At 43.7% G+C, this 21826-nt stretch overlaps 1 protein-coding gene across 1 annotated transcript in view; it reads left to right on the top strand.

Moving 5' to 3' along the window:
- The first annotated feature begins 11881 nt into the window (after positions 1–11881).
- The window catches only part of LOC142803914 (uncharacterized), a 47695-nt gene continuing 37750 nt past the window's right edge, over positions 11882–21826 (top strand). Inside the window, exons 1-2 of the mRNA XM_075890204.1 lie at positions 11882–11998; positions 20529–20738. Coding sequence (XP_075746319.1) covers positions 11981–11998; positions 20529–20738 — 228 coding nt within the window. The 5' untranslated portion in view covers positions 11882–11980. The remainder of the gene's footprint in view (positions 11999–20528; positions 20739–21826) is intronic.

Genomic DNA, 21826 nt, shown 5'->3' on the forward strand with positions numbered 1-21826 from the left:
TGGTGGAAACTTTTCAACGCGCATTTTGCTCGTGTTCGAATCCATGCTTCCAATTACGAAAAATTCAGCCGCATGTGAAAGCTTCACTGGCACAAGGCACTTTCACTTTTATAAATAATATTATGAAATCTACAATTTAAACTTCATTTATTGATATGTCGCGTTTAACGTCCCAAAACCACCACTTGTATAAGAGACCCCGTACGTAGTGGAGGAGTCCAGAAAATTTTAACCATCTGGGGTTCATTGGCGTGCACCCAAATCTGATCACACGGGTCTACAGTGACCTCGCCTCCATCGAAAATGCAGCTGCCGCAACCAGGATTTGATCCAGCGACCTGCGCATCTGTAGCCGAGTTCCATCACCGCGGCGCACAATTTCACCTTTTCGAGTGGCATCAAACAATCAAATGTATGCACTAAAAAGTTGAAGCATGCACTAGAAACAGTATATAACTATCGCATTCAAGTTATAGGTGAAGCTTAAAGGTGCCCACTTCTTTGTGTGGACTTTCGCATGCTCTTGCCGCACCCACCTTTGTTGCTCCCTTGAGACACACAGCTCAGACAGCTTGCGTGGCGCAAACGATTATTAGTAATCAGTGCACCACGTCTGTTTGCAACATTTTCTTTAGGTTCTGTGCAACCTGGTGCACTTACTGCTCGGCTTAAGGTCACACTGTTCTTCAATCTTGTTCTACCCCAGTACCATGGTGTGCAGTCTCAAGCCTCCGAATGAGTGACTCGGCTATGTCGATGAGAAGCGTGCGAAGAAAATTAGCAACTGACAAGCGATCCAATTGGTTTTGAAACGCCTTATCCATGTTCAGTTATGACCATTTTTACGATTTCAGAATGAACCACTCGTAGCCGTACACTGTAAAACATTTTACACCCTAAAAGATGTAAAACGGGTGTGCGCGTTAAAAGCACCCAGGTGAGCACCCTTTTTACGCCCCATTTTTTTAAATTTGAGGGGTTCGTAATTAAAACACATTCAAAACACCCCATTTACACCCTTATCTTTGGGGCGTAATGAGCAAGGCTACTTAACGACCCAAAACCACGAGATGATTATGAGAGACCCTGTAGTAAAGGGCAGCGGAAATTTCGACCACCTGGGGTTCTTTAACGTGCACCCAAATCTGAGCACACGTGCCTACAAGGCTACAAATGCGCGACTTTTTCGGGCCGTTTTGCTGATACTGTTAGTATACGTTAACCATCTTCATACCAGCAAGGCTCCCACTACTAGCAGCTTGCGAGTCTAGTAATGTATTGAAGCAGAAAGTAATGCGACCGAAACGCAGTTTTCATTGATAAAGCACGCAAACTACTATAAGATGGAAGATACAATGGGAGCGACGCTTGTTGAATAGAGTAAGGGCCAATTCTCCTGTACCTGTTTCTTTCATCTGTGTCATTTGCGTGATTAGTCAACACCCACGAAGTACACTGATTTACCTGAACAAGCTAATGTTGCGCACATTGGTGTAGCCATGCATAGAACACTCCTCCCTCCCCCCAACCCCCATAAGACCGAAGCTTTTAAAGCTGGAGATAAAACAACCACCACCTGCAAAGAAAAAAACAACAGCACAGTTGTTTAGCCATAACCACTACGTCAGCAGGCCATCAGGTCCCTTAAAAACGAACATTGACTTCATGTATTTTTAGCAGGCACGTTTTATTTTATTACTGTAGCGAATGTTCATCTTCATGTGTCCTTAAGAGTGCGTCTTGGAAATTAAGAAGAGGACACCGACCATAAAGAAAAATGCAGAATAAGGACATTTCGGTGACCTTGACGCAGCCTTGCTCACAATGACTGGAGCCTTGTGGACTGAATTGCGACAAAGCTCTCCTCAGGGGAGCCGAAACGCATTCTCTAGTTCTCTCTCTCTCTCTCTCCGTTTTTTTTTTGTGGATCCCCTTCTTTTACTTTATGTAACTTCCCTAGCAGACGTGCTTCGGTCAAAGCCTTGACTTTGTAGGTAGTGAGAAAACAGCATTGATGAAATACTCTCAGCCGTGGTCTTGTTACAAGGACTGCAAGCTAAGCACAAATGTATTGCCGCAACGTGAAGACAGAAGTAGTATTTAACAGGTTGAGAAAGTAGCAGCAGGTCAGTATTTTTATTTACTGTGTGCCAGAGCGTTCCTCATGTTTCTTGTTATTGCTTGCTGCATAACAGCGTGCAGATGCGCGTATGCGCTGTCGTCTTCGTCTTCCTAGCAGTACGCACGTGGCAATATGTTCTCACCGAATAGTGTGACGGCCGATGCATGCAACGTTGCAATGTATTTACCGAATTGAAAGTGCTGATGAAATATCGCCTGCGTGACCCTGAATGTGCAGTTCCTAAAGACCTATAGAGCTAAGCAAAACGCATCAGCTTAGCTTTTTTACCAAAATTCACTACATTAGGTCGGTGAAGGTGCGCTAAACATTGCTCCTGAATATTACAAATGCGCGTTTTGACTAGTAGCTCGTGCTGGCCGCACTGCACCGTCACAAAGTTCACTGCATTTCAGATGCACTGTTAAGCAACGAGTATACCGCAAGAAATCACTGCCGCAAAAAGAAAAAAAAAAAGAAAAAAAGCAGCGCCCGCGTTATCAGCAGATGGCCGGAGCTAGCGTTAAACCGCATCTAGCCGGTCTGAGAGCGCCAGAAGGCGCCATCAAGTCTCGTCGCCTAGGCAACCTTGGCTGCCCGCCTTCCTCCTTGGCTGCCCGGTATTGCTGCGCGTCGGGCGCACAGCGCGGAAAAGGGGTCGACATAGTCTTACATGTCACTGCGTGCGCTGGCGATAAACCCTCCCATGTGTGTGCGTGTGGTGCGCGTGACTTCTCGATCGATAGAGTTTATTAGTCGGTGTTTAGTTTGAAATATGCCTGCGCTCTGTGCTCCACCAGTGTGTTCTATCAGTGCTGATTATTGCGAAGGTGCAGCATCCTGAAGACTGGACCTGTGGATTCATATTGTGGAGCACTCGAAGTGAAATAGTGAGTACCGCTCTCACGTTGTTCCGTTCAGCGCTTTGTTAACTGCGTTAGCACAAGAATAACGCCTTCAAACAATTTTGTTTTCAACTAGTTGATAAGAAATCAGCATATGTTTACTTAGCGAGAATATTTGTCCAAACTGTTTCACGTGGATGATGGCGAAGTGTGATTGTGGGCAAGTTTTTTTGTTTGTTTGTTTAGATTGTTTGGAGTACAAAGCAGAGTGAGCGTGCACCGCTGAGGTTCAGCGAAAAAATTGAAGAGATTTTTGCGGTGCCCTTTGTTGGCAGCCGTTTTTAACGGGGCCCGCTCGTGCTGCACATCAATTTTAGTTTACTAATTACATGTGTGGGGACGGCGCCTGTTCGCTCTAAGCGTCAACCGTATGTAAGACGCATATGCTTGGGCATGTCGGTAGTTCATTTACTTTCTTTTTTTTCTTATTGCACAAAAAGACCAAGAACGGAAAACAAGGGCGTGGTGTCCACGTCGTTCTTTTCGGTTCTTTTTTGTTTTGTGCGGTAACACTACCGTGATAACTCGGGTTGATGCATCGGGTGACAACACAGCATAGTGTTTGGCGTTAGGTGCGCCTCGCGAAGTTAGCCTACTTGCTAATTCAATCAATTTCGTTAAATTTGTCTTCACCGGTATTTTCGTTCACCCGCAACGTAGCGTGACACTGCCGACAGCCGTGCCTATGTAGCGGATCGAGCACTGAAGCTGGACTTTTGTTTGAACAGACCTTTCGTCTGTGTGTGTGGTCGAATTGCCTACTTGAACAGCGCAAACGCTTGTTTGAACATAACTGCTAACGTTCGAGCACATTTTATTCAGATTGTTTCCATCATGTGTAACTTTCAAAATATTCTTGTTATTCAGAGTTTTATTGCCATCGCTTCGCTTTGGCGTTTAACTTCGCTAAGTACTTCAGATGTTAAAGGTATTTTCGCTATGTGAAGCTTAATATTCAGACTTCCAGTCTGGCAACCACTTATGCAACGCCAAAAGGAACCTTGCCAGTTTTTGTTGCACAAAAACACTTTAATGTTATACATACTGCTCGGTATCCAAGCATGCGTTGCAGCCAAAATTTAAGACTGGGCAGCATATCTATCTGGGAACACAACACGCACAGCCACTGAACAGCCTACGCTGCATTGGGAAGTAGTTATGCTTTCTCACCCTGACAGCTTGATTGAAACAAATGGCCCTAATTTAGCAGTATGCAATGATCATTGAGTGAAGGTAACAGGGTCACTTTATTCGACATTTCCCAGCCAATTTTGCGGCTATGGCGAATGTGTTTGAAAAAAAAAATGTGCTGATTTAATGCACTGAAAACAGTGAACTGCTTGATTATTTTGGAGAGAAAAAGTTTTTGGTCACGTGATTGTCTTTCAAACTTTGTAGACTGTTGTTTGAGTGGTTTTTGTGAAAAAAAAATATTTTACAAGTTCCGCACCTTTTTTTATACCAAGTTTGGTACACGTTAAGTAAAGGGGCTTATGTAAGGTGTTTGAAACTCAGCCATAATAATACAAATTTTCCGCCACATACGTCTGCAAGAATTGGTCAAAGTGTGTTAAGTTTGCATTTTCTCATTGCTATACTGCACTTTGTATGAATATCTGAGCTGTGACTACTTACTTCCAAGAACAGATATTTTGATGAAAAATTATTTTTAGACATCTTAAGCTGTTAACCTCTACGAGAAAAGATCACTCATTTCACAGAATTGTCATTTTTGTCTGTATTGAGACGCAATTTGCACCATGTGGTGGTCCAATAAAAAACACCTTTTACCTAAATTGAAAGCAAATAAAAGTGTATGTGACAAGTTTCATCATTACAATTTTTATTTCAAGGAATAAAATATATTTTTTTAATTTTCCCATCAACGGCAATGGGGAACTTCGAGGCGTCGGCTGCCAGATGACCAAATGGCAAATGGGGACCTTGGAACTTCAAAAATCATTTAGGGGCAAAGCTCTTGAGGCCGTGGGTCGTTCCTTCCTCTGTAGTCGTACTAGTATTATGTAGCCACTTGATGACTTGCACAATAGATAGCGTTGTGGTTTTCACAGCATATACACGGAAAAAATGATGATTCGTGGGGCGAATCGTTCGTCCGTACATTTGTGCTTTCGTCCGTTCGTCTGTGCATCCATCCGTCTGGGTTTCCGTGTGTCGGTCTGTCTCTGAGTCCGTACGTCTTTATGTTTGTCCATGCTGGCGTCAGACTGTCTGTCTATTCTTTTGTGCGTCCGGACGGATGAACGCTGCGCCCAACTCATCATCATTCACTCCGTGGATATGATGTGATCTTTTTCTCAAAACATAAATTGCTATGACAAAATTTGGCACATGAAAAGAACTGTTTATTTGCTTCGATTTAGGTACAAAGTCTATTTTAATTCAACCACCGCATGGTGCAAGTTGCGTCTCATTATAGACAAAACAATTATTTTGTGAAATTGGCGATTTTTTCTCGTAAAGTGTGACAGCTTGAGAGGTCTAAAATATTTTTTTCCTTCAAATATACCTTATGTGGATTAAGTATTAACTCCTCAGATATCCATTCAAAGTGCAGTATTGATATAGAAAAATGGAGATATTACACATTTTGGCTACATTATTTGAGGCGTATGTGGTCAAAAATGGTAATATTACTGAGCTTCAAACACTTCACACAAGCCCTTCACTTAACTTGTAGACCGAATTTGGCACGGAAGAAGAGATACTTATGAAAGATTTTTTTTCCCAAACATCCATACGAGATTCCGGGAAGTGCAGGAGCCAGCCACGTCATCAATAAATTATTTGTCTGCGAAATATTCTAGCAGTTACCCTTTTTATTGCAGTAAAATCAGCGCGATTTTTTAATACATTTGCGGTGGTCACCAAAATGGCTGGGACGTCTGATGTAGAATGACCTAATAGCCAATTTTTCCATTATATAATCGTGTCAATGTGAGCCAGTTCAAGAACACTAGTATCATTTGCATTTTAATACGTAACTGTACATTACTTAATTTTACAAGTTACCTGCACTGAATACCTTCTCAATGCGCATACCATCATATATATTAAGTGGCATTGTGCTTTTGTGCAATACATATAAAATATGTATGTGTTGTTGCGCGTCGTACTGTATTCATTTTAATAAACTAATCAAATGAGTACCATGGTAGATCTGCAGAAATACACATGCAGCTGTGTTGATGCATACTTAAGCATAGAACTTGACATTCACTTAGATTGGTCGTTGCATGCAGCTAATGGAACATTATCAACTTGGAGCAGCACCTGTTTATTTGCTGCGCGAGAGGGCTGAAAGGGTAAAGTGAGGTTCATATACGGCACGAAAGGTATAATTATTCTGCCACAGCGTGCTTTTTATGGCGTTTATTGCTCAGCATACCTTTTCTAGCATTTCTCACTGCAGTGGAGCCCGATGCCACTGAATATGTTTGCTATGCACTCAATTTACACTTACACATAAGAAATCAGTTAGTTATGCATGGTGTACACTGTATGTTGCACTCTTTGTGAAATTTCAGTCATTCTTCCTTGTGTACTTGTTTTAGGTTTCCGGGATTGAATTTCCTATACAGAAAGAACAGCTTCGCCCCACTTCTCTCAAAAAGCACCAGTCGTCTTAGCAGCTGAAGATGATTGTGCAAGCAGCAGTGACGAGTGGTTTTGCAGTTAGAAGTGTACCAACACTGACATTACATTAATACAACCTCAATTACACTACCTTGTCGAATGTTCTCTTTTTTTAATGTCGAAATTTATACGGCAAGATGTAATATGTTGCAGATGTGACTCTAGAAACTCGCTCACCTTTTCTACGTGTTTTTTTTTATATTGTGTAGGTGTCAATCAAACGTCATACGTCTCAGTCGTTTGCCCGACCAGCCGAAATGTTTTTTGAAAGTTGTGGAGACTTATTTTGTTCAAAACAATGAACATTTAGTATGAAGAGAAAGAAACTTGGTCACGTGACATATTTCAAAACATTGCAGAATGCCATCAGAGTGCTGTTTTTCAGAGTTGCAGTTTTTCTTTAATAAAGACAGATGTTAACATATGGGCTTAATTGTTTTATGCTTCGGCGTTATGTTCGGTTGAACCTTACGCAACTGGTTACTGCTTGCACTACTGTGGTGTGGTGCGTGCGTGCGTGCGCGCGCGCGGTTGCGCTTGTGTGTGTGTGTGTGTGTGTGTGTGTGTGCGTGCGTGCCTGTGCCTGTGCCTGTGCCTTCCGCGTCTTTGTCGTTTACGGCCCAGTCTACGTACACATATATACACTGGTCTCATGCAGCTCATTCAAGACCATGGCACCTTATTTTGTCAGCCACAGAGAAGGTTCATACATGCTTCTCCCTGAGAACAATTGAGGCTTGGGCCAGTTGGTGATGCGTACTTGATAGAATGAAGTGCTATGAACGGCTCTCCTCAACACACAAGTCTAATCGTCACCTCCTGTGTCTCTGCTTTTGTTGCGTGTTAATTGCGCTTCATTTAATCAAGTATGCTCATCCATAAAACTGCCAGCGTTTCAAGGGGATTTTCAGTGTACACCCCACTCGCATGGGTGTAGCTTCATTGAACACTCATAGTTTAGGGGTGTTTATAGACGCTTATTAAAGTAGGGTGTAACGTTTCTATATACCCTACGGTTCAGGGTGTTTCTAAACACCTTATTGTTTAGGGTGTTCCTAGACACCCTAGAAGGGTGTTGCCCATGGGACAAAACAAATGCACACTTATAGGTGTAAAAATTTTTGAGTGTATGTAAGCAAACTTTCTTTCCTAACTATACAGAAAGTTTGCACAAGGAAAGGCCCGAAACCAAAACCGTGCAGGTAAAATTTTACTGGGTAGAAATGACACAGGATGAATGAGATTCAAAGTTCACTGAACAGGGGCTGTTGCTAGAATACATTTTGATCATCTCCATAAATCAGTAGCTAGCTAGAAATTTCTTTCAAGAGAAAGGGTATTAAATACACGTGATGTGTTTCATGTGGCTGTTTGCGTGCGTGTTCACATACATAATAAAAACTGAAAATTCTTTTGTGGGGTGAAAACTTTCACCCCGTTCCTAAACCAACTGGTGCTACAAGTACACTTGTCTTGACAGGTGCGAGATCGCATTGCCCGCAGCGACATCACTTGTTGATAAGGTTTTCCATACTACCGAATCAATTAGGTGTAGATTCTAAATTTTTGGCTAATATCCATTGCAGGATACAGACGAAAAAGTAGGTCTCAGCTTCCCCCTTATCATCATTCTTGTTTAGACAGTATCTTTTAGTGAGGAGTAATTCAATCTGAACTGCATAGATTAAGTGAGCTGTTGATACTGTGAAGTAGATTAGGACATGTGGTGGGAAGCAACTTCCTAAACATATTTGATATACTAAAATCTGAGAATTACTGAGGCAAACACACTTTGCCAAAAAATAAGGTGATGTAGCGCAATCTTTGTCTGTGGGATTGTGAGGCCATCATCATATACACGATCATAAAAATTAAAAAGTTCTATTGCTATTCCTCTACAGCTGAGTCTCTTAAAACTTTTATGACCACCTAGCAATTGCGGATTAAAAGTGAATGAAATTGCGGACTCATTATTTCAACGGCATTGCATAGGCCAATACTTTCGTTTTTTTTATTGAACGGTATGACTGCGATAGTATAGAGAAAGTTTCTCTCCGTACAGACGCCATAGAATCGGTAACATCCATGGACAGAAGTTCGACATTCAGAATTTTCGAGGAATAACGAGTGTTGGTCTGGCAATATCACACCAGTGTAGTTTTTTCAGTCAAGTGAAATAACTAAAACACCATTTTTGTCATTTTGTCGTCACAGGTTCCGAATAAAAGACTCCTTATTTTCTCATTCGCTAAGCTAGGGCTGAACGTCGCAACTGACAATATGCTTAGATTTGGTGCTTCGGCTCTCGGCTTCAGTCACGGGGGCGCTTCTGATTCTGTTTGCAGTTTCCTTCACAGAACAAAACGTACACGGCTTTAAGTTCCTACTTGTATGATTAATATTAAAGGATGATTTGGCGAAGCGCGACAATTCGGTGAATTGACACTAGTTTGTAGAACTACATTTATTATTTTCTGCATGCAAGTCGCAAGAATGCGAAAACCACATTTTATTTCAAAGCTGTTGCATCCGCCTTCAGAGAGAGAGGGACAAAAAAAGCGGCGGGAGGGGGTGGGGGCAGGAGGCTTTGACGTCGTGCAGAGTGGAGCCTAATGCTGCCACGTGGGCAACAGGTTGCGGACTTCTGGCGCACACACTTAGGTAATGCAACCCCTGAAGGAGGAAAATCGTATTTGGTAATCGAAAACGAAACTTTTTGTACGAGTAATTGCTTCCCATTGCTATAAAACTCATGCCTATTATCTGCATTATCAAACAAGCAAGTTGTCACACTCTTCCGAACACTCTTCACACTCTCGAAAGCATTCTACAAAATTACCTATCCTTAGATGAAAACGGGTGTGCAATCTGGTTGATCACGACCACTATTTCCAAAGGCAAAGTCATACATGTACGTATCTTGCAAGCAGTCGAACTCGAAATACCTCTGGAATTTAAACTCAACGAACTTGGCATATGTAGAGAATTACCGATACCTTGAAGTTATTTTTCGAATGCTCTAAAATGATCGGATCACATCACACACGTATAGTAGCTGACTTATCAAAAAAGCTTGTTTACATCCGAGGAACTTTATGCCTATTACCTCCTACAGTTCATAAAATTGATTGATGATTGACTTGTGGGGTTAAACGTCGCAAAAGGACAATATGTATATGAGAGACGCCGTAGTGTAGGACTTCGGAAATTTCGACCACCTGGCGTTCTTTAACGTTCAGTGAATTATGAGCACATGGCGCTGCAGTATTTTCGCCTCTGACGAAAATGCAAGCCGCCGCAGTAGCGATTCTATCCTGCGACTTGCGGGTCAGCAACCACGTACCTTAGCCACTAAACTACCATGGTGGGGCAGTTCACAAAATTGTGTACGTAACCTTCGTTCTTACTAAGTTCGAATACGCCTCCTATATTTGGAGTCCTCACAAAACCTTCCGAAATAATGTGTTGTAACTTGTTCAAAATAGGGCTGCCCGGTTTACTACGTACAATTACCATCACCAATCCGGCATCGCTTTTATTAAGGAGTCTTTAGACTTGCAGAGTCTAGCTGACAGGCGTCAATTCCGTCAACATAAACTATATTGCATAGGTTTATTTCATAAGTTTTTATTATTTTTTCTCACCTCCATGGCTCTCTCTTACCTGCTCTATTCCGCTACTCTCACCGACGATTTAATTGCAGAAGCCTCCAGCGTCATTTCAGTAGGACTGTTGCATTCAATAAGTAATTTCTTCCTGTCACCATCAAGGAATGGTATAACGTTCTGGAAGCCATAGTCTCACAGCGTGGTTTGTGCGCAAACAAACAGCTACTAACAGCTCACCTGAACTTGAAAGCCTATTACTCTACCACGGCATATTTGTATAAGTGTATTTTATACGCGTCTGTTCTCACAAACTGCAAAAGTATTGCTCCTGTATTTCTACAGTATTGTTAGTTTTATTAGTTTTTTTGTATTCAGTAAAACGTTCTAACCCTTTATGCTATGCCTCAAGGGGGCCCTTAGGGTATAATTATTTATGGTAATAATGATGGACATTACCAATTAAGTAATACACTGACACTTGCTTTGCTGAATTTTATTCCATAGGTTGGAATGTCGAAGCTTCCAATAAATTCGGTCCCGGTTCACGTGGGACTTCTTCGGCTCAAGGTCTTCTTTTTTAGTTCACGAATAATGCTTTTCTTCAATTTTTGAGGCTGTGCATATTTCGAGGCTGTCCATATGTAAATCACGAAAGAGATTAAATATGGCATATGTGACGATTTTTGTTGCGATGAAATGAACACAAGGCATCACCAATGTCGTTCGGAGGCAATGCTCTGAGATTTGGGTAGAACTTCTGCCTAAGTTTAATTGCCCATGAATAATAACAAAACAGAGTGTACTAAGGAAATTTTGTTGCTTTTATTTTTGAAATACAATATTCATTATTTTGCAGGCACTGGAGACATTCAAATTGAGTGCGCTTTAGCGGCCGCCTGCCGCGTTCGCAGTGCTGGGGCATGAAGGCGGGTCGCAGGCCGGTAAGTGAGTCTGAGGCAGTGATAATCTGCACTGCAAAATATCCGCGCACTGTCATCTACTTGCCTTACCTCAATTCGAGCAGTATTCTGCTTGCATTGTTTTTGTTTGAATAGCTTCTCTCTGCATGGCAATTATCAGTGAAAATGTTTTGCAACGCGATAACTCTGCAGACTGGGTATGATGCAGCATGACTGGCAAGGTACAATCATTCGCGAAAACACAAAACGCTGTTTTCGGCAAAAAAAAATTTAGTGGTATTCATAGTAATTTTCTTGCGTGAATAAATCAATATCAGTTTTTAACTAGTAGTATGTTAATACACTCAGACAATCCGAGTGGTAAGCAATCAGAAAGGTTAATAATCTGCTGACTGTAAAACTGCCACCTATTACACTATGAACGATGGCTTACGGTAGTCATTGAGAGAAAAAAGAAGGCTGTGGCCGGGTGACAATAAATGTTAATAATTTCCTGACTGTAAAACTGCCACCTATTATTCTATGCACGATGGCTTAGGGTAGTATTTGAGAGAAAAAAGAAGGCTGTGGCCGGGTGACAATCCCCCATAGTGGGTATGCGCCACGATCGATAGATGAACAAGAACAAGCAGTGATTTTCGCCGTTCCACTCTACTTTTCTCTTTGATGACAAGACAAGGAGACCTAAAAAAGCAAGAAGGCAAGCAAACAGCCGACGGGAGTACAAGCCTCGTTGTTTCCACGATACAACAATCAACAGATTTTTCAGCTATGAGAACTACAGACCAGGTAAAGGTTTTATGCGATTATGTTGTTTGAAATGACGCTGCGATCGGCTGGTCGATGCTCACGAATACGTCATCGCCGTTTAAAATCCAGCCGCCCGGCGCTTAAGAGCACTTCCGCCAGGATCAAGGACTGTTGTACTCTGTATTACCGCGATAGCGTTAGAAAGCTCGTGTCGCAGAAGTTCCGCCATCGGCGTCGGCACCATTGGTTGTGAGTGAAAAATTGTCTGTGGGTAAAAGTCAGGAAAGAAGCAAATAATATAAAGAATAATATTTTCGGTCTCATTGCTGATTGAACCTTGGCCATTGGCGTGGCAAGCAATTGTCCTACCACAAAGACACGATGTTACTTGCAGCGGTTTTGAGAAAAACGCTACACAAATGCCATGTAGTGAAAGTAGTCGCCTTAGCTTATTTTGTTCGGTAGGTGTCTCAATGAAAGCTAGCCCATTCGGCGATTTGTAGGCGTATTTGGGAGACCATCAAACTACGTCAAAAAAGGCCGGGATGATGCAGCCATCGCCGCTAAAAACACAAACGAACTTTCAAACAGCTCTAAAAAAGGACAACTTTGTCCATCTAGCGGAAAACATATTATGCCTTTCAAGAGGCGTTGATCAAGCAAACAGCAAACGCTAAATATTGTGTTGCCATCTCTGAGGCATTATGAGACTCTTCATGCTCTGATGAGGCGAGTGCGTGGCGTATATCTTGGAGGCCATGCGACTCTTGCTTCAGATCAAAAACCTGTATGTACAATTTCCGCGCACGCACGTAAGTGTGTGTCTGTGTGCCATCTGTGAGACATTGTGAAAAACGTGTCTCGACTACAGCAGAACGCCGCTCTAGCAGAGGAAAGTGCCTAGACTACAGTCATTGCATTGCAATAGATACGTCGTGCTAGCGCACACGCGTTGGTGATTGATTGATTAATTGGTGGTGTTTAACGTCCCAAAACCGCCATATGATTATGAGAGACGCCGTAGTGGAGGGCTCCGGAAATTTTGACTACCAGGGGTTCTTGAACGTGCTGCCAAGCCAGAGCACACGGGCCTACAGCATTTTCGTCTCTATCGAAAATGCAGCCTCCGCAGCCAGGATTTGATCCCGCGACCTGCGGGTCAGCAGCCGACTACCTTAGCCACTACACCACCACGCCGGCGGCACGCGCGCATTTGTGTGTGTGTGTGTGTGTGTGTGTGTGTGTGTGTGTGTGTGTGTGTTTGCGTGTGTGTCGCACACTAAGGGCAGGATTTCGCTACCAAGTTCAACTCTTAAATGCGAAGCTTGAAAGTCCCCCAACTTTATTTCTGTCAAGCAAGGGGAAAATTCGTGCTAGTTGGTGATTCACGCTTAACGACAGCTCAACTACCAAAACAAGAATTCAAGGAATAATTGCGAATGAGTCACCGTCTAAATCTTCCTTCGTAGCTGTGACGTAACGAGCAGTGACACTGGTTGCGTGTCCACTTGTTACTGGCGACCATAATGGGAAACGAGGCAGCCAATGTTGATACTAGTCTGTGACCTAATGCTGTCGTCATGCAGGCTTTGCGTCTGCTTGCGCTGTCGTGGCTACGTAATAGGAGCGGAACTCCAGTTATTGCATTTCATCAGTGTATGTTGCCACCTTTTTGAAAATATTCTTAGATTTTAACTTGAACTGATGGCTTTGTGTTTGTCTTAAAAAGGTCCGTATCAAAACACAATTCATTCATTGTAGGTAAGAAGAGTGCACGTAATGACAATTTATTTTTGGACATATGTTCATCACGCCCGAAATATACCCATCACGTGAAACATGACATCTATAGATTGTCACACACAAAGTGAAAAACAGTTGACAGCGATGCAGTTGCGATTCTTTGTGTGCAATTGAGTATAATATTTCTTCTGTCGTCAATATAAATACAGTATAGCCAAAAAATCTGAACATGTGTAATTTCACCTGGTTGCGCTTTCAGTCGAAAGCTTATAACATCACAAGCCATGGTTAGTTCTCACTTGTTCAAGTTCATTTCATAGATTAATTTTCTCAAAGAGAGCATCGCAAGTGTTATTTGAAGATATTGGATCATTGAGATGTTATGACTTTAGCACCGAAAAAAAAACAAAAAGCTTTACAAGCGTAACAAAACAGCCGTTTGGGCAGGTTTAGTGACGGTTAATTGTGACTGCAAGAAGTGGGGCACAGTAAGTAACGGGGGCTGGAAAAGAACAATTCAGGCGCACACTCGGAGTTGGAACTTTTTTTGAAGAGACAACACATATTTTTACCTGGGTTATAATGTTAACGAAGGCAACAGCTCGTATTAGACGGAATGGGGGAGGGTGGATAGCGGTAATTAGAAAGTCCCATTGCAGCATAACGCTATGGCACGGTCAGTGGTGAACAGAGCATTGGCCGCTGATCAACTACCAAACAGTGAAGCTCGTCGGCAATTATACAAGTACCGTCGAAGTTTCCAGCGTTAAGTGTAGTGCCCACGTAAGTGCCAAAATATTTCATGATGTCCGCGTCGGGCGCTTAATCTCAATAAAATGATTACGACAGTCCTGCAGCTTCTCGAACACTTCAAACACCAATTCCACTTCACATTTGTTACAGTTTTGTATGCGCATTACACTACCGCTGCATAGAAATTAATGTTTTGTACGCGAAGATTACGTAGGGAAAGATGGCGTCACACACTTTGTGTTGGACGTCGACGTACGTGGCCAGCCGATCAGCGATAGCCTTGCTTAGCCGCTGCGGGAGGCCATTGATCTCGGTGTGGTACGCTACCGTACGACGGCGGCTTGTCTGGCTGTATTCGAAGAAAGCCTGAGTTAGGTCAGTAGTGAATGTCATACCTCTCTCGGTAATGAGCACCTATGGTGCACTAAGGCGCTGGACAATGTTTTAAACATAGAACTTTTTACCTCGGCAGCACTACTTTCGAGCGGTGCCTTTGCCTAGGCGAAGCGGGTGGGGTACAGATTAGCAAGGACAATCAATGTGATTCCGGAAGTCGACGTCCGGAACAACCCCGCTTAGTCCATGCCTATTAATGGGAACGTATGGTGAGGTGGTTCGATAGTTGCACGTGCAGCTGGCTTAGTTGGTGGTGCCTTCCGTCGCTGAGACTCTCGGTACCTTTTTACCTAGAGGGTGATGTTGGCAGTAAAGCAGGGCCGGTAGCGCCTTTCCTGTATCACAAACTTGTGTGAAAGTTGAAGGCGCCCAGCCGTCGAGTCAATATACAGAGTGTCCAGAATTTCTCGATGTAACGCCGAGGGTACTAACATAAGGTAGTTGGCCCGATGTTGTTAGAAGTTTTTCTTGAGGAGGATGCTATTCCCCCCAAAAAACGGTGCGATTCCCCTGGTCGATTATCTTACAACAATGGCAGCTTTGCCCTCGAGGTATTACACAAGGCCACTGATTTGAGGGTCCACTCGCAGTCGTTCGGTGAGGTCATTGACGTTTCAGGTTCCCAAGAAGTAGTCATTGCCCTCGTCATTCTGTGGTTGTGGGTCAACAGGTGTGTGAGACAGGCAGTCGGCGTCAGAGTGCTTTTGTCCGGATTTGAGAGCGATGGTAACGTCGAATTGCTGAAGTCTTCACATTGCGTCGCGCAAGACGCCCTGAAGAGTCCTTCAAATTAGCTACCCACCACAAGGCGTGATGGTCGCTCGCAACTTTGAAGGGACTTTCATATACGTAGGAGCGAAGATTCTACGTAGCCCAGATGATCGTAAGAAAGTCTGCTTCTGTTGTAGAATAGTTGCCATCTGCCTTCGATAGCAACCGGCTAGGAAAACTGATAACGCCTTCTTCTCCGTTAGTCTTCTGCACAAGAACTGCGTCATGACCTACGTCGCATGCGTCAGTAGGGAGTTTTAGAATACCGTTTGCAAGCACTGCGGACATTCCGGGCGTAGTGGGCGCCATATGAGCTTAAGAATAGCGTTTGCCCTGCCGAACAGCAACGCATGATCGCAGCGACACCGTAGCCTCGAAACCAGCACTTGTGGGCTACATGCGGGCCGCCATCACCGCCCGTAGCCTCGAAACCAGCGCTTGCGGCCCACATGCGGGCCATGATCACCGCACTCAATTTCAGTTTCTTTGCGTGCGGTCCGCGAACGCGAACGCCGACTCGCGTTACGACGCATGTGCAGTGGCAGTGACCGCATCACAAGGGCTCGCGGTGCGTTATTCTAAAACTCTATAGTGCGGATTTTCGTATCGGCGTATTCGTCAAAATGTACAAGTATGGCAGTGATATGAAGGTGTCGTTTCAGTTCATGCAATAATTCCACTTGCGCCATTCCCCATACGAATTCCCCGTCGGTCTTCGCGAGCTGCGTTAGTCGCTCGGCGGTCTCATGAAAATGCTTGGCAAAGCGGCTGTATGACCGCACACGCTGAGAAATCGGTGCATGGCTATTTGTCGATTGAAGGTGGCAACCCAGCAATGGCAGCTGCTTTTTGCGGGTATGAGTGCACTCACGTCCTGTAAAACAGGAGCTTGTAGGCGAAGCGGCATTCCTCTGGTTTCAGGTGAGTTGGAAGCGCCTGATTACTTGATGTACATAACCCAAGTGCCGGAGGTGTTCGTTGAAGCCCGAGAAAAACACGACGTCGTCCAAGTAAACCGGTAATATCTTTCACTTGAAGCCAGCCAGTACTGTATCCATGACTCGTTGGAAAGTCGCAGGTGCCGAGCAAAGACCAAAGTGCATGACCTTGAAGGCCACCCGGCGATATGAAGGCAGTCTTTTCTGTGTCTCTCTCATTGACTTCGATTTGCCAATAGCCGATCTTGACGTCCATCGTAGAAAAGTACATCGCATTGTGGAGTCAATCTACGGAATTCTGTTTTTCTTCGTATTTTCTTCAGGCGGTAGTAATCGGTGCACAAGCCAAGAGTTCGTTCCTTTCTTTTTCACTAGCACCACCAGTGAAGCCCATGCACTATCTGATGACCAAATGGTGTCATCATGTGGGTTTTCGTCGGAAGGTTTTTTTTCATTACCTCAAGATCGCGCGTCGAAACTCTGTGCGGACTCAGACGAAGTTGCTTGGCACTTCCTTCTGTTAGGATTCAATGTTTTGCAACAGGGGTCTGCCGAAGTCTTGGCGATGACGAAAAGCAGTTTTTTTTACTTCAGGAAAAGGTCTTTAGGCTATTGTTTATGCATCGAAAGGCTCGGATTAACGTCGAAAGCTGATTGAAGAGTTTCAGTCGTGAGAATAGATTCGGCTGAATCGGTGAGAGCGAAAGCGCGTCTGGCTCGCAGTATTTCTCCTTCGTGAGCATCATGCACGCGTTTCCTCCTCGCATCTCAACTATTCCTCTGGCACCGCGAATTTTGTGGTTAATAAACAGGTGATGAAGCTTTTTTTGAAAAATAAAGTTTTTTAAATAAATAAATAAAGTTTTTTCATTCCATAAACAGCTGTTAGTCTCGTCGAGCGACGTTTGCATGTCTGTGCATTTTTGAGTGCCAATGAAAATGCGGGCGCTGGAGCGAGGAGCAATGGAGGCAGTGCTTTTTTTCTGTGGATAGCAAGATTGACTCAGACCTTGGGTCAATTTACGCGTTTAACTATATGTGTCGGTTCACAGTGGTAAATGTGGTTACAAACAAACATGGCAGCTCCTATGCAGAAGCGACCACACCCTTTCGTTAAAAACTTGCTCCTGCTAAATGCTCACAGCGCAGACAGCCACAAAGAGGGGTAAAATCAGCCAATGATTTGTTTCATTTTACGCTGCCGATGAATATGAGGTACATTTTGTCGTTATTAGTGAGATTTGCTACTTGCGTAGCCATATTTGATAAGCTGATGCACCGAGGCCAGAGCTAGGGCTGTGTCGCCAGACTAAGAACGCTGCATCACCAAATATCCGGTATGCATCCTCACACAGCGTCCGTGCGCATCGGATGATCCTTCGGTGAAATGAAAAAAGATAAAAAAATCACTTCAGTGAGAGGCGGGAAGGAACGCTTCGACAGAGAAGCAGTCTTACGAGTGCCTCGACTACCTTGGGAAGAAAACGGGTACCATCCGTGTTTCCTGCCAACTGTCCCCACTTAATGATTGGAGCGTTTCGAACACAGTCACAGAGCCTGTGTGTCTACAGATTTTTGTACGAGCTACCAATGCTATTGTTAAGACACCAAACTTCCTAATGGCATCGCCTCTGAATAAAAAAACTGTTTTTCATCGAGCGGCCATGGGCATAGTGTTTCTTAATATACACTAGAGGGAACTCTGGCACTAGTGTCTGTGGGAGCTGCAACACACGGCACTTCAGCGAGCAGTAGCATGATAGGTAGTACACACATTTGTCTAATTTTTGTACTTCTGGCCTGCTTCTGGCTCCGTGTGTGTTCGTGTGGTTGGAGTTGTTTTTTTATGAAAACATAAATTAGCAAATTTTCACCGTTTGCGCTTCACAACCTTATTCTTTTAGGCTTACCATTTCGAATCAAGTCACCAAGTTTAAAATGGTTCGTTCTTTCTTTCAAAACAAAACCGTAACCAGCAATAAACGAAGCCGCAAGAGCGATTCGCCGCCGCAAGTACGAAGACTAGGTAAATGTGTACTACCCATAATTCCTATGGCCGCTGAACGATCGCAGCGCCAGAGTCCCTCTAGTTAATTTTGGGAAACTTTATGGCCATGGGGATGGCCTATTAGACACTTTCTGAGTGACAGAGAGACGAGCCGTCTAAAGCATTTGCTTTCAACTTGTGCACAACTGCAACACCACAGCTATAGTTAGCGCGATTTATTTGTCACGGGGTGAATGAGTGAGTGAATGAAGATTGATTGGATCTAGCAAAACGCTACCGAACTCCCGCCGTCTGGCATGATTATCGCGGCAAGTGAACTGACGGCGCTGATAGGTCTTTCCATTCTGTCCGATCGCGGCCACAATTCGGTCATCAAAGATGGCACTTCGCATGAGTGTGTTAAACTAAGGAACGCTGAATTGGGGTTGTGTGACGTGATTTATTTCTACGTATACTTCAGCGTCAGTCAAGAGACATTACGTGTAGAACATCGAAAAGCGTGGGACATCAAGCACCTTGAATCTGGACAAGCGCGAGCTCGTCTCTCCTTATGTGATTGGCACTAAGGTTTTGTTCCTTCCTCGTGTGTCTTGTCTACGTCCTCCTTTCACTATGGAAGTAGTTAGCTTGCAAATGTCAGAAAAGGTTTATCTGCATCCTGACGAGCTTGGAACGAGGCAGCAGGCGGCTGCTTCTCTACTGTAAAGGAGTTCAAAATCATGCGCGCTAGCAGCACCTCTGCGTCCTGGCGAGGGGAACTCGTCCGATGCTAAAGTAGTGCGGTAGGTGAAGCCATGCGCAGCCTCATTGGCCGATTCGTAGAAGTTCACAGTCCCCCCCTCGATCAACGTGACACGAGGAGTTAACCATAAAAGGCCAGGTAACCAAAAGCAACTAAGATGTATTACATATCCGCGTGTATTTCAAGACGATTCCGTAGTGACTGTTTCTTTTCTGGTTCATCCTGCGGCGGCCGCATTTCCGATGGTGGTGGAAATGTTGTAGGCCCGTGTGCTCAGATTTGGGTGCACGTTAAAGAATCCCAGGTGGTCGAAATTTCCGGATTCCTCCACTACGGCGTCTCTCATAATCATATGGTGGTTTTGAGACGTTAAACTCCTCATATCAATCAATTAATCACTCAATCATTTTCTCGTTCATACCATCACTAAATATGCGTCAATTTTCTAATCTTCAACGCTTTCGCGCTGTACATGAATGTGAATTGCCAAAATAAATGAGAAAAGGTTTTTAATGCGTACCAATCTCAATTCATTATTAAAACCAGCGAAAAAAAAACTTGGGTTGCTTTCTGATTCCCGCTGCCGGTGGTGCGCTGTCGTCATTTCGACGGGAGCGACAACATGAGGCACGGCTGGGAAGGTCGCGCAATTCTAGTGGCTTGACGTCACTGTTGCCAATAGTGACGTTGATCCAGCAACAATGCAAAGGACGCTGTTGCGTCTGCTTCTTTTTTTTTTCCTCCTCAGCGAGGATCATTGCAATAGAGTTGAAACAACGAATAATTTTGCCTGTGATGTTATCCCTTGTTTGTTATTTGTGTTGGCTGTTTCTAAGAAACAAATGAGCTCTTCGAACACTCCACTTCTTTCAAGTGGAATGATGACACGCTGCAGTTACTGGTTTCTTAGTGTACTGACCCGTGAGCTGCTGTTTCTTTAGTGTTTTTTTTTCTAGATGTGGGAAATGTGCCGAAATATGAAGACCTCAAGTGATGTTGCACCGCCGGCCTTTGCTGGAATTACGACACAGAAGGCCAACATTACTATGTATCGTAACTCAAGATTTTACGCAGAAAATCAGAGTATGGCTGCTGCCTTTCCAGTGATTATAAATGTGGACATTGATCTTGATGAGCTTTTGTCGCAGAAAAAAAATTTGGAGGCGTGCTAGCCGTCACAGTTGTTCATCGCAGTTTGAAATGCACTTTCTTACCCAGGTCTTTCTCAGCCAACCGTGGTATGAACTGCCCTTCGAAAAGTCAACTGAGAACTTTGTGCAGAATACTGCACAGGGGAGCAACGAGAACATCACAAGCTTGTTTGCCGTATTCTTCTGCGTGATCTCTGCGGTTTTTGGAATCCTGACCTTCGTGGCTCTCATATTATATTATGTCTTAATTGATTCGGCATCCTGGACAACCCTTCAGGTAAGAGCCGTTTTTACGTTTAATGTTCCAGAGGAACAATAAATGCAGAGCACAGATATACAATACATGCGAAGCGAAGCAGCGAAATGATTAATACTCAGCTTTTTATAGCAAGCTTTATTGGCTTTGATAGCATAGTCACGTCTGCACATGAAAAAACGTGGTTGTTCTGGACGGCTTGTGGGTGACCTATTTTCCTGGCACTGTCTGCAGCGTGAGTAAACATTAAACTTGAGCTATTCCTCACGCTCATTTTGCAGTACTCATGGAGTGTCTGACTGAAAAAATAGAAAAGTTTATGATATGTGGTGACGAACGCTCTTTAGGTGTCGTGGCATTAGTTATACAAATTATAAAAAATTGAGTCACTAGTAATATTAGCAATGAGATAATCATGTGTGTCATGATGGGGAGTGCACGTTAATTTCAGTACGTTTCATTTTTTACCATCGTTTCTTGTTTAGGCACACCTGGAACTTTACAGTTTACACCGTTATATAGCTTAATGTTGATTAAAATTAAGAAACTTCGCCTTCGCACATACTCAGTTCTCGGCCACGCGAAAGAGGACAGAGGCGGAAACAACTATATAGTAACCGACTAAAACCCAGTTTGCTAAAGAGCAGGGCATGAATGTGATACACGTGTACCAATGCACAACACCAGCAGTTACCCTCTCTACAGATATGATTTCCTACAACTGTATTTAAAGGTCTCTTGTGTGCGAGAGACAGTACAGTGAACGAGAATTTTACAGTTAGACCAGGCGGTGTAGCTATGTCTTGTGTTCCTGAACCTCACCTTCATGCCCACTCACATGCCGGAAGATCTCAACGCTGAACAGGAAAGACATTCTTTCACGACGGTTCAAGCCATCGCCAGAGGTGCTTGCTGTGTTTTCGAAAGAAGCTGCTGTAAGTTTGGTAGTGGTTATAATAACGTGCTCCGATCAACAGTTTTATGGTTCTCCACATCCGATTTTCTGTCCGTTTTCCGGAGTTTGGTATCATATAAATTTGACTGCTAAAACTAGCCATGTCCTTTGGCACTTGCAATTATCACTAGCTTAGGTTGGCTTGGCAATGCAG

Source organism: Rhipicephalus microplus, chromosome 3 (assembly GCF_043290135.1).
Source record: "Rhipicephalus microplus isolate Deutch F79 chromosome 3, USDA_Rmic, whole genome shotgun sequence".
Classification (NCBI taxonomy): Eukaryota; Metazoa; Arthropoda; class Arachnida; order Ixodida; family Ixodidae; genus Rhipicephalus; species Rhipicephalus microplus.